Here is a 13,102-nt window from a genome sequence, read left to right as displayed (position 1 = left end):
GAAAACCAGACTGTCCCAGTACAATGTTATGAGGTTTGTTGTTTGGTCTCCATGGCAACAGACTTGAGGGAGTCTAATATACAATTTTCAAATATATACAGATTTAATCTTTTAAAAAATTGTTTTTGGGATGTGGGCAACATTGGCAAGGTTGCATTTATTGCCCACCCCTAATTATCCTAAGATGATGGTGGTGGGCTGCCTTCTTGAACCATAGCAGTCCTTGTGGTGATGGTGCTCCCTGCTGGTATTAAGTTGGGAACTCCTGCATGGTGACCCAGCAATGATGAAGGAATGGCAAATATATGGTCCAAGTCAAGATGGTGTGTCAGGTTTGGTTCAGTTTGTATTTGACAATTTTCTTTTGAATATAGAGGTCAGATATTCAGAATACAGAATGTCCTGGTAACTCTTTTTGGGGATACGAGGCAATTCTGTTTAAAACAAAGCAGTTGGAAGTTCTCTTAAAGTTGGCAGTTGGAAAATCTCACCGAAACAACGATTCAAAATGGCCCCGCCGCTAGGAATTCGGAGGACCATCCAGCTGCCATGAAATATCCCAGCATCCCTCTGAAAAATGTCCAGGCAACCGGGGGACGCTGTGACGTTTATCCTTGACGTGCCGCGCTTGGTCGTGGCGCATGCGCTGTTCATTAAGATGAATTGTGGCAGCAATGGTGGGCTGTCGATTGCGGTCGACACCGTGTAGCCGGTGAGTGAGAGAACGAGGAGCTGCACTTTATCATGCCGGGCACGGAGAGGCCTTGGATCTGAAGCCGTCAGTTACCGAGTGTCTTTTAGAGCTGGATTAATAGGGGAAAAAATATTTCTTCCCCTTTCCCCTCACCCCGGGCCTTGTCCTCTTCCCCTCACCGGTTCTGCTCTCTCCTTGCGAACCCTGGTCTGTCGTCCCCCCCCCCCCCCAAATCCCCAATCCCCAATCCCCAAAGCCTCTCTTCTCCGTTTCAGATCGGCAGGATGTCTGAGGACGGCGTGGACAGAGTGATTAAGGTAAGTGTGACGGTGTGTATAACATGGTGGTATCGGTGTCCGAAGCATATCTGTGAGTTGGGGGTGGGGAATACAACAACTGGGTAAAATGGCTCAATCGCTGACAGGAAACTGAGCTTTAAATGCTACAATTGGGATGCGTGCGTCATTAGGACTGTTAGTAACATGTAGGCTATTCCTTATTTTCTGCATCTCTCTGCCGGTTACTCTAGGGGGGAAAAAAAATCCGGCACTTCCAGAAGTGCACAATCGACCTGTGAACTCTCAATTATTTGGAGACTTAAAGTGTGACCTATTTTAACGCAATTTTTTGTTTAAAAATTCAAAACTCCAATAATTACGTTACATGTTTCACTCATCTCGAGTGAGACCTACTTACTTGAGTGTTAAAAAAATGTGACCTACTTGGGTGAGGTATCAGTGGTTGCCCATGGAACCATATCCCGTTAAGGAGTCATCGTCTTCAGCAGAGGAGGTGGGAAGTGATTTTTTTTCAAAGTGAAGTTTTAACATATCGCATTACTTTAAATTGAGCTCGTTTTAAATGAGTTTGCAAACTGTCTCAATCTTAGTCACAAATCTTAACTGCAAACATTTCTCAAATTATACGACTGCTATATACTGTGCTGAAAATAGCACCATAGTGATTTGATTTTTGCTAGCTGTGCCAGGCTTTGCTGTAAGTCAGTAGTTGTCAGTCCTTTGGCTGTCTTACCTATGGGGTTGAAAGACTTGAGCATTTTCATGTACTCAAGTTTACTTGAGTTTTCTGTGGGCCTGAAGGTTGAGCAGTGATGGGTTTTGCGAGGCTGATGATTGAATTATTCCCTTCTAGTCACCAGTATAGTAATCATTGGTTATAAATATTTTCCTGCTGCTGGTGATAAATGCATTGGCAACCTTTCTTTGGAGTGGTAGGGGACAACTTATTCATCACCACTTTGCTAGTGTTTATCTTACTGCTAGGATGTTTAGTGGAGAGCTTCTTGTCCCACATGTGCAAGTAGAGGTGGAATCAACTTTGCTTTTTAAAAAAAAGTTGTAATATAGCTAGCGCAGTTGTGTCGAGGATAGGGAGCTCAGAAACTGTATTACAGTATCAACGTGCAAGTCAAGAGTGGCCCCACCACAGAATATTAACACACTAATGCTACTTAGCTGCCACTTCATGACTCACATTTAAAGTTCAGGGTTTGGAGATCCTTCAGATTTTTGCAGTGAATGGAAGAAAAGGTTTTGAGTTCAATATTTGGCCTGATCATTATACCTGCTCTTAGTTTTTTTAAAATACATACTTTTTATATCAAAGGAGTCAACACCCTAGTGTTGAATTCAGCCATACTGTACATCCAATGGAAGGTAGCCATTCCAGTTATTACACTATTAAAAAGGATCAAAGGTTTCCATATCAATAACCTGTCAATAAAATAAAGGTTGCTGCTGTCTTGATAGTCATTGGATGCTTATATAAATTTTTATGATCTCTGAAAAGTTTTATTGTACTGTAGAACACAAATTAGCTGGATTGGTGACTTCCTTTCTAGAATGTGTTGCACAGGGGGTAATAATGGTGTCTCCTTGGTGGTGGGAAAAATGCATTGCGGTGGATTCTCTGCAATACAGCAGTATACAGTTCACAGTCACAGCAGTATACAGTTCACAGTCATAGCAGAGGATTTTGAACAGAAATGAGCTTGCAATTTTCTTTTGGGCAGCAAAATATTTTTTCCTCTTGTCACACATCAGCAACATCTAAGGTAGGAGCCAGATGTTCCACTCTCTGGTCGATAAACTTAGAGGAGGACTGACTAGTGATGTAATTCACCTGGATATTCCCCTTCCCTGTGAGAAAGTGTCTGACCTCCACTCCATGTTTCCTTACAGCTATGTGGCTGTGATTAGCACATGTTGCATTGTTTTTGTGTTCCACCGAGCTGTGCCAATGCATGGATTTACTGCCTTTGTGTTGTCAGCCTGCTTGTCCGACAGCCGCAATTTCCTCCAAATAAAACATTAGGAAGACCGAAGCCATTTTCTTCGGTTCCCGACACAAACTCCATTCCCTCGCCACAGATTCCATCTCCCTCCCAGGCCACTGTCTCAGGCTGAACCAGACTGTTCGCAACCTTGGCGTCCTATTTGATGTTGGGTTGAGCTTCCAACCCCATATCCTCTCCATCACAAAGCCCATCTACTGACTCCTCCATCATATTGCCCATTTGCTCCTGTCCCAGATTAACTGCCGCTGAAACCCTCATCCATGCTTTTTCAACCTCCAGACTCAACTATTCTAATGCTCTCCTGGCTGGCCTCTCACCTTTCCTTCCCCCCCCCCCCCCCCCCCCCCAGCATAAACAAGCTCATCTAAAACTCTGCTGCCCATATTATATGCACACCAAATCCCGCTCATCCATCACCCCTGTGCTCGCTGAGCTACATTGGCTCCCGGTCCACCAACGCCTTAATTTTAAAATTCTCATTCTCGTGTTCAAATTCTTTCATGGCCTCGCCCCACCCTATCTGTAACCTCCTCCAGTCCTACATTCCTCCAACTTTGACCTCTTGTGCATCCCCACTTCCTTCTCCTCACCATTGGTGGCTGTGCTTTCAACTGTATAGGCCCTAAGCTCTGGAATTCCCCCCCTAAACCTCTCCACCTCTCTCTCTTCCTTTTAAGAATTTCCTTAAAATCTACCTCTCTAACCTGTTCTAATATCTCCTTCTTTGGCTTGGTGTCAGTTTTTGTCTGAGAAGTGCCCTGGGACATTTTCCTATGTTAAAGGTGCTATAAAATTGCACATTGTTGAGAGATCTAATGTCTTCCTTTCCTCAACCCCTGAGCTATATTCTTTTTGATGTACCTTTCCACTTCTCTTTGGTCGTTTACTGTACTTAAGCTTGAAAACCCAAATTCGAAGGATATCTTTGCAGAAATTGGCTTCTACCTGACCAAACGCTGGCTTCTAACACACTTAATGTATCATGCAAGCTAATGGATGTCATCCCTTCCATGTGATAAGTTCCCAATCTCAAATTCTGAGTTAGGAGGAAACATAGTTTAGATCCTTCAGTCAGAGAGAGAAAAGGAAAAGGAAAATCACAGCTAGCTTCATGAGCCACTCTTGTATGCCTCCTGGAAAGACCTGGAAGCAAGATGACCATCCATGGTGATGAAAACTATTAAATGGTTTTAAAATAGATATTTTTGGCTTGTCTTGGTGATGAAATTGAACATTTGAGATTTACTTTTTTCAAAAAACATTATCATAACATTTATAATTTGCGTTCATAGATTTTTATGAACTGCAAACTTGGGGGTTGCGACTTTTACGTCGGTGCAATCTATACATTGGATTTTATGATAGCGTTTTTTTTAAATGATCTTTTTGTCTGTGTGGGGACACTGATTTTCCTGGCTCTTGTTTATTTTCACTATTGGGGAGCTCTGATGTGCTGGGATTCCTGTGACTATGCACTAACAAGGAAGAAAGGAATCAAATGAAATCCAGCTCGGAAAAATAGTAAAAATAAATAGGGAAATGTCCAGGTAAGAAACTACAGAATGTATTGGAACGCACTTCCAGAAAAGAAACTGGCAGGGAGAGATGGAGAATTGCTGATTTGACTTTTGTTGCAGCTTTTTTCTGTCACATTAATGTAGTGCGCAGCATCCCACTGTGAATCCCAAAGGCAGAGAGAATTGTAACCTCATTTCTGAATTAGAATCCCAGCCCCAAGAAGCCTTGCTCCTGTGTTTTTTTAGCAATATCTTTGCACAGTAACTGCCTGAATTAAATTTAAAATTAAGTTTTCTCCCTTCCTAAAGGTGCTGATTTGTGCTGGTATCTAGTTTTATGGACCTCACCCAAGTGGCCATTTCTTTGTGTGTGAGCCTAGACCGTGAGTTTTGGTGGTCTATTCAACTGTATGGATTATCACAGATGACCCCAAACTGGTCCTCACCTGATATCAAGGCATGAGAACTTTCCAGCAGTGGTCACTGTATAGTGATGAGGAATAGGGACCCTGTCTAATTTATTTCTGAATTTCTTTTTCTTCCCTCTGTGCCCACCTCCTCAAACCATCCATTCTCAGCCCAGGGACATCAAAGCCAGTTGTAACACCCCACCATTTCTCCTGGCTGAGATCAGCTAAATCAACACAGGCTAAACATTGAACCTAAGATCTTTTTATTCTTTATGCTCAATTTCACACCAGGAATTGTATTGACAAACAGCCATTGCGAGAGCTCCTGTACTAAATGCATTGTCTGCATTCTGAAGCTTGCCCTTGAGTGAATGTTTTTTTTGCGTTTTGCGCTTGCAACGTCTAGAAATGTTTAATTGACAGTAAGTCTGGCCACTCATAGAATATACCTGGACTTGAGGTTTGTAAGCCCTGAGTCCTTGCTGCACTCTGGTGTATGAGTGGAAAATTACTGAGAGTGAAAACCTGAAGAGAAACCATCTTGGGACAGTGAAAGTCACCATTTTTTTTGTTTAAAACATTAAAAGCAAGGTAGAACGTGAGCTTCAATTTCTTTTGAGTTAATTTTCCAGGAAAAAACACAATTGAGGATACAAAATTTTAGGGAATTACAGCATGTTACATGAAATTTTAGCACTACCAAATTTCAGTGGTATGTTTTGTAATGTAAACAGTTACAACACACAGGTTTTTATTTGTTTATACTGAGAACTAAAAAAACAATTGTTCAGATAAAACAGGTAGCAATTTCTAGAAAGACTACCATTCAGATTTGAAAGGGGATTCTGAATAAAAGACCTGAATTTAAAATGCTTTACCAAAAGCTTCTGCTTAAGTAAGCTAAGTACTGTTCCAGAGATATTCAGTGAAGAAGATCCAATTTTTTTTTTAAAGTATTTTATTTCTTGGCCATACTATAAATAAATGGATAGTAAAGAGCTGCTTCCTGTATTATGTCCAGGGATTTTTTTTTATATAACCGTGGGATTTACTTTCCAGCATCAATGAAAAAACACTTACTGTCTCCAGGGACAATTTTTTCCAAATTCTTTCACTGCTTCCACACCCCAGCAAACTCTCTCCCTTGCAACAGCATAACCTCTGAAATGCCATGAGATGATAATGATGTATGTGTGCATTTAATGCGTTGCTTCTAATGTGTGTTTTGCCCAGTGTACTTACTATGTGTCACTTTAGGTGTTATACTTAATGTATGAGACATAGTTGCACTTGATTGGCTCAAGCTGTCTAATCACAAAACAGTGACAAATCATAACTGAAGCAATGGGGAGTGTATGAATCAAACTTGAGGAAAGCAGATAGATAACCTTCCAATGAAGAACTACATTGGAATATATGACCATGAACCACAGCAATATGTGCTTGCTTTTACCAGTAAATTTTCAGTTGAGGGAAATTTAACATAACATGAAACCCATAAAAAAGAAACAAGAATAACATTTTTATCCTTGCTCATAGAGTTGCCTGCACTTGTAAATTCATGGAAAATGTTTTCTAGAAGAGGCTTACTCTAGTGTTGGGAGCCTAAGGCTAAATTTGAAGTATTTGGGCTGCAGCTTAAAGGATTGGGTTAGGGTTTGCTGACCATTTTACTGTAAATGTCTTAGTTCCTTCTGATTTGTTGCTGACAATTGTCAGTCATAGCAAGGCTCTCCCCTATTCATTTTGACTCCAGAATGGCACTTAAGGATCTCTTCCTTCTGAGTCCAATGACTGCTATTGTCATTAAGATGGCTAGGGCTTATTTTTAAGCACTGCTCCCTCCCGTACCTCTCCACAGATTGAAAAGCCCAACAGCCGGAAGGTAATTGAATTCTTTCTTTTGTATAAAAATCGCAAAATGATGTAAACCATGAACGTTTAGATTCTGAAGGATGGGGGGTGGAATTGTATATCAAGAACTCGGTTAGAGAGGACTGGGCTGCAAAGGTCTCCTGCCTGTAGCGAGTGCTTCCCAGCCCACCTGAGCACTTGCCACCATGTAGTCACTCACCCAGACCGAGTGTTTACAGGAATGTCTGCCATGGGCAGTTCACGGCATGCTCACCCGCTTCCAGTGTTTCCCAGCCTGCTGGCCCACCGCCTGCCCCAGCTACTTCTCAACATACCCTGTCAGCTCAAGTGGTTCCTGTCCTACCTGCCCTGACTGCTTCCTGCCTCCTTGCCCATCCAGCTCAAGTTCTTCCCAGTCTACTGAGAAGCGAAGGAGGAGATTGAGAGGTGAAAGAGAATAGAAGACAAAGGAGGAGAATGACAGTGAGAAGGAAAAGTGAGGTAAAGCAAGAGCATGAAGTAAAGAAAGAGAGCAAGGAAATGAGATGAAGCAGGAGAGAGGTAGAAATGATGTGGGGGTATAGAGAGGAGGAAAGAAGCAAAAGACCAAAGTGAGGAGGAAGGAAAGGGAAACGTTTATTTTGTGCTCCCGGATTGTTCTTGGGCTTATACTTGGGGTCCAGATGTGTGGCCTGGATTGATTCCAGCCTCCACTTCTCCCTTCAATGGTCTCAGTGCTGCTAGACCCCTTCAGCACTTCCTGTCCCTATCTCTGCCTCAATGCTCTCCATCCAGTGTCCTTCCAAAGCACAAAACCCTAGTACTTCTGCAGCCTCCTCCACTTCTCCCATAGCCCTACTGCCTCCACTGATCCCACACTTCATCACTCTCTAATGCTCCCAATGCATCTGCACTCTCAGTCCCCCCTCCCTGAAGTGACCCATTCTCTTCTCCACTGCCCACAAACCTCAGCATCCCCATAATTCTTTCAGAGCCCAACCTCCTGAATGTGCCCAATTTCCAGACTCCTCCTTTAGTGCTCCTACTCCTCTCCCAGACATCAGAGCTCTCAGCCCATCCTGTGCATCATCCACTGTGAGTGCTGCTGCAGCTCAGATCTCAGACTGCAGTTGCACCATGTTCTCAAACTCTGACACTCCCACGCCCAATGGCCCATGATTACTCCTAGGTCTAGCACCCTAGGATGCAGTACCCTCCCTCCTATACTCCAAACCCAACTCCAACCCATTACATCTGAGAAGCTTCCCCCCCTCCAGTCTCTCCTTAGCCCCACCTCTCTCAATGCTCCATGTTGCAGCACCTCTCTTGACAGCCTCTCCCCATGTATAATGTGATAAATGTTGCATACCAATTTACTGGACATACTGGGGCATAAAGGTAAGAGATGAAAATTGAGTACATTGGTAAAGAAATATTGAAGATATACAAAAGAGAGAGGACACCGAGGAGAGTTTAAAAATTAAAACAGAAACTGGGATAAGAGTTGTGTAGAATGATATCAACTTTGCATAGAGAAAAGTGTGTGAGAGGAAGGAAGCGGCAAGAAAAGAGACAGAGAGAGAAAGGGTGGACAGCATAGTGACTCAAAAAGAATTAGAAAATCGGAGAAAGGCAGTGATAGATTGGATTTTTTTTCACCATAAGCAATGCCGTAGGAGATTGACTATATTATAATACATTGTGTGCTATATAGTTTGGTGCTCCTGTCATTTTAAAATAGTGTACACTCTGACTTGTGAGCAATGTAGTGGGAATCTGTATATGTTAGACTAAAGCTGATCTAGAGGAAACTATCCAGCCTCCATGACTCGGGTTAAATCCTCTATTGATGGTATTATTCTCCCTTAACAGGAATCCTCCATATTAGATGAGTACGCAATTAACTGGACTCAGAAGCTGGGAGCTGGGATCAGTGGGCCTGTGCGGTAAGAGAAATTAATGCAGATACAATTGTTCAATGTTCACGACTTTTGGAAACTGCAGTCTAGATCAAAGTTCACCTGAGATAATAGCAGTTTCATTAGAATTTCAGTAAAGCATAATGGTAGGTGTCTGAAATCTGTACACAACCACACTGTAGGCATTTTGTAATAGGATTTTGATAAAGGGTAATAAACGGTGTGTGAAATTTTCATAGTTTCCACTTGACTGTGGAAGGCACTCTGTGGTAAATGTAGATTTTGTCCTTTGTCCTTCTGATGGTGCTTGCCTGTCACTGGTGGTGGTTGTGTGACTAGTTTGAGATACAACTATTGACATTTATTTATCACCTTTCATGTAACAACTAGACAATCATTTGAGCAAGAGGTTTGTCAAATCTTTTAAAATTTATTGATTTTTTCCCCCCCCCCGAAAGAGTATTGGTACAAATACATTAAGTCCAGTGAGAATACTGAATATATTGTTTACCTGCAGGTGGTTGCCAGATCACTGAAACTCTTCAAGCTTCATTTAAAATGCGTGTCTGGGAGAAATTGTGGTGCAGTATTCCCTGTTAGTATGGCTGAGTTAGCACTCATTCAATCTTTCTAGAGTACAGTAGAAACCTCCAACTATCCTGTTCCATAGTGATTTTTTTTGTGTTGAGATTTGCATGGATATGCATTCATTGGATGAGATTCTGGAATTGACCACATTCAGCACTTCATTCACCTTCTCTGTACAAATATTTTGAAGTCTCCTAAAGGTATTAAATAGGCTGTACTATATGTCTCGACACTACAAGGCTGCTTTGTTAGTAGTGATGAGGATGCTTATTTCACTCCCTTCTGGTTGCAGGATGAAGCACAGTCTTTCCTGACTCTCAGCAACTGACTAGACAGTGGTTTCTGAGGGTGACTGAGGCCATTGCTAGTGCTGCACCTGCTATTTAAGGTGTGATTAGCTAACTCAACACAGGCTGGGAATTAAACCTGAGATCTTCTGGCCTGTGTAGTTCTGTACTACACTGGGCATTGCCTTTACTCATTAAGCCACTGGGGAGCTGAAGTCATGAATGAAAGATTTAGAGTTATGTGGACAACTAACAAATCTGATCAGAGGAAATTACTGTTGTTTTTGGTTTTCTTTACTTTTTTGCAGGTGTTTTAAGCGTCTATGTTTCAGATTACTCTCGTAGGTGTGCCCTAGCTCCCTATTTCTCAGTAAGAGAGTCTTCACTTCTGCAGATATCTAGATAAATTTGTAGCATGCCTAGGGATTGAATAGAGAACTCTTCAGTTATATCAGCAACTGATTTTATTCTAATTTTTAGAAGCTGGCAAAATAACACTGCACTAGACTTTGACTTGGACTTTAACTGCCAAATAAATGTATTAAACAGTAAAATAAAATACAAAAGAATAGTAACGCAACATATATTTTTATTGCAGTTATTAAGCTTCGCTAGCTGCGTATCTGGAGTAGAAAATAATAAATACTTTGTGACTGCTCTTGAATAATGGTGCCTTTTTCCCTGCTACCTATGAAAGCTATCTGGCTTGATTATCTCTCCCCCGAAGGATTCAGACTCTCATCTTAATGACAGAGGATAAATACCTCCCAAAAAAAGTAACCAGGACCAAGTGAATTTATATAACTGTTTAAATTCACAAAAAGGCCATGTATTTGAATTTAATTACTTGGTCCTTCTCTTGGACTCCAATCTCTGAGTAACTCCTTAACAATTGATCAAGTTAAGTTGGGACATGATTTTTGTAAGTGAAGCTGTTTCTTTTTTTAACTCTTGTGTACCATGACTAAGTTAAAGATTTTAATATCTTGCTAAATCTTAGACAAAAATTCATTTTTGTTGCAGTTGCTGTGTGTAATCATTTCCTGTTTCATTGTAAGAGTAAGGTAGGATGCAGTGCACAATCCTGTTAATCTACTCAACAGTTACTGTGGCTGCTTAAACATCTTGAGTACTAAACTTCATTTGCAGCTATGAAAACATTGTGGTGTTTCTGTAGTTGAACATCTGCAAAACTGATCAGGCCTGCAGTGACTTAGTGCATGGGGATCACTGGTGGGACCACGCGTCTTACCTTGGATTCACATGCAGTCATTTGCCATTCTTAACCAAGGTGGCCTGCATTGATGCTAAGTATAGGTTGCACACTTAGCATCTCTGTCACAAGGGAGTGAAAAAATTCAAGGACATGTCATCCATAGTAGACTTTCATTTTACCCAACCCTCAGCTTTATCCCCTGCGTCCTTGAAAGTGCTTTGCGGCTGGCACCAAAGAAACAACCATGCCCAAGCCAGTGCCCATCTTTCATGTGTGAGCCTAGACAGTGATTGTTGGAAGGCTATTTGATTGTGGGTGGGGCGACATGATGCATCACAACGGAATCTGATCTGTCCTTATCCAACTCGTAGGTGTGCACTCATTCCAGCAGGAGTCCTTGGCTAGTAATAAGGAACAGATACAGTGACTGACTTCCCCCCCCTCCCCCATCCTTAGCTGAGGAGCGCTAAGGCCGATTGTAGACGCCCTGGCAGAAATCAGTTAACTGGAGGTTCAGCCTGGGACCTCCCCCTCTCTAGCTTAAAGCATTGGGTAATCTTACAGATTTAATCAATGTAGCTACATCTGCAAGTCTTTCAAAGTTGTGTTTGCTGAAGACTGGGAGCAGGTTTTTGACCTGGATCATGCAATATAGCAAGACAGACAAGTTCATAGTGATAACAAAAATTGCTTAGAGATAAACAGGATGTTTAAGCTTTTCTTCATTCTTCCTGTTTCCTGGGGAAAAGCTGCAAAACAAATGTTTATTTTGTTGCAAATGCTCCACCCTGGCGCACACATGACTCCAGAGGTACACTGAAATGTGTTTCATTTTGTAAACAGCTCCTTGAAGCTGATTAAAACAACTATATTTGAACAGTGCAGTTTTGGAATTTTTTGTTTGATAGCAAGGGTTAAGTAATTGGATTTCAGGAGTAAATAGGAATGATGTATCATAATGACGGAAGGAGGCCATTACTAGATAACCAGTTCAAGTTAGCTCTGGCACATTCCCCAATCCTCCGGTGAGGGCTGGTTTTCACATTGTGTCAATTCAGACATTTGTAGTTACCTGCAATCAGCATTAGTACTTGGGACCTGAATCCCCAATGCGTCACATCCCTTGCTGCCTGATTTCACCCGTCCTTCCCAAGCTATTGATAGTTTTTTTAAAGAAACTAATAGTGCTTGTGCAGAATACCTGTGCAATGTATAAATTTTGCATGCACACATACCCAAGCATGAGAAGTCACATTCATGTAGGTATCTTAACACCTGCAAACCTGAAGTGTGCAGCTTGAGCACTAGCACAACCTGATTGCCCATCTTGTGTAAAACTCTCAGTTGAGGGCAGGAACTTGCCAGATGAAGATCGATATCTTCCGTCTCTATCTCGGAATGCTTTTGTACTCATTCATACTTTACTCCGCTCTGCAGCAAAAAGCCATGACTGTAGAAATAACTGAATTTAAATAAGTATTTCAAAAGCCTCAATAGGAATTCAATACTGTTAAGTACATGCTGCTGTTCTGGCACTAGCACAGCATACAGAATTTGCACCAATGCAAAAACTGGTATATTAGTGACCTTCACCACATAGTAGGAAAACTACACTGCTAATTGGATGCAGTGAGAGGAGTTTGAGCCTGAAGCAATGATTCAAGTTGTGTTTTGTAGAAAAGCAGACACTCCCAAGTTTGATTTCTGATCCATGCTGAATCAGCTGATCTTGACCATACCAGCAGCTAGGGTATTGCAGTTGGGCTTAGCACCCCTGGATTTGTGAAAGGAAAATTCACCCAGGTTTCCCACTCCTTCTGCACTACTGTGTACATTTGTGGATGTCTGGCGAGAAAGTTAGTGGGCTGAGCTGTTAATGCCACACAGTTGATTGGCCTGCTGACACTCACCTTCTAAGCTCACATGAACAATGACCAGTTAGGCAAGATATTGGAGGGCTGTCAGCACCCACAGAACTGTACATCAGCAGGAGTTACTGCTTTTAGGACGGGAGGGGAAAAATTGGAAGGAGGAAGAAAGCAGGCACTCATTAACCCATAAACTGGATGCGACTATGTTCTCTAACTGACTCGTAATAATGTTTATTGTGGTAAAAGATTTAATGTTCAAAGTTCATTTAATACTACTTGTGGGGTAGGATACAGTCAGTTTCTGAACCTGGCTGCTAGTGGGTTTTAAGGGTGAGAGATTTTCCCCTTCTTTAATGAGATGTTTCTAGTGGGAAAATGCAGGAGATTCAGTAGCATAATCTTGGGAGTAATACTATCATAAAAATTGCA

General features: G+C 41.8%; 1 protein-coding gene across 6 annotated transcripts in view; it reads left to right on the top strand.

Moving 5' to 3' along the window:
- Positions 1–651: 651 nt before the first annotated feature.
- mapkapk5 (MAPK activated protein kinase 5) overlaps positions 652–13,102 on the top strand; it is a 50,127-nt gene continuing 37,676 nt past the window's right edge. For 4 of the 6 annotated variants that reach the window (XM_068005977.1, XM_068005976.1, XM_068005975.1 and 1 more), the window contains exons 1-2: positions 652–1,011; positions 8,665–8,738. In XM_068005977.1, coding sequence (XP_067862078.1) covers positions 979–1,011; positions 8,665–8,738 — 107 coding nt within the window. In that variant the 5' untranslated portion in view covers positions 652–978. Of the gene's footprint in view, positions 1,012–7,254; positions 7,294–8,664; positions 8,739–13,102 lie in introns of those variants that run through there. The other 2 variants (XM_068005974.1, XM_068005973.1) reach the window with 2 other exon arrangements.

The sequence above is a fragment of the Heptranchias perlo genome, chromosome 25, assembly GCF_035084215.1.
Source record: "Heptranchias perlo isolate sHepPer1 chromosome 25, sHepPer1.hap1, whole genome shotgun sequence".
Taxonomy (NCBI): Eukaryota; Metazoa; Chordata; class Chondrichthyes; order Hexanchiformes; family Hexanchidae; genus Heptranchias; species Heptranchias perlo.
Note: the sequence above shows the minus strand (reverse complement) of the source record. Positions and strands in the feature narration are given on the sequence as shown.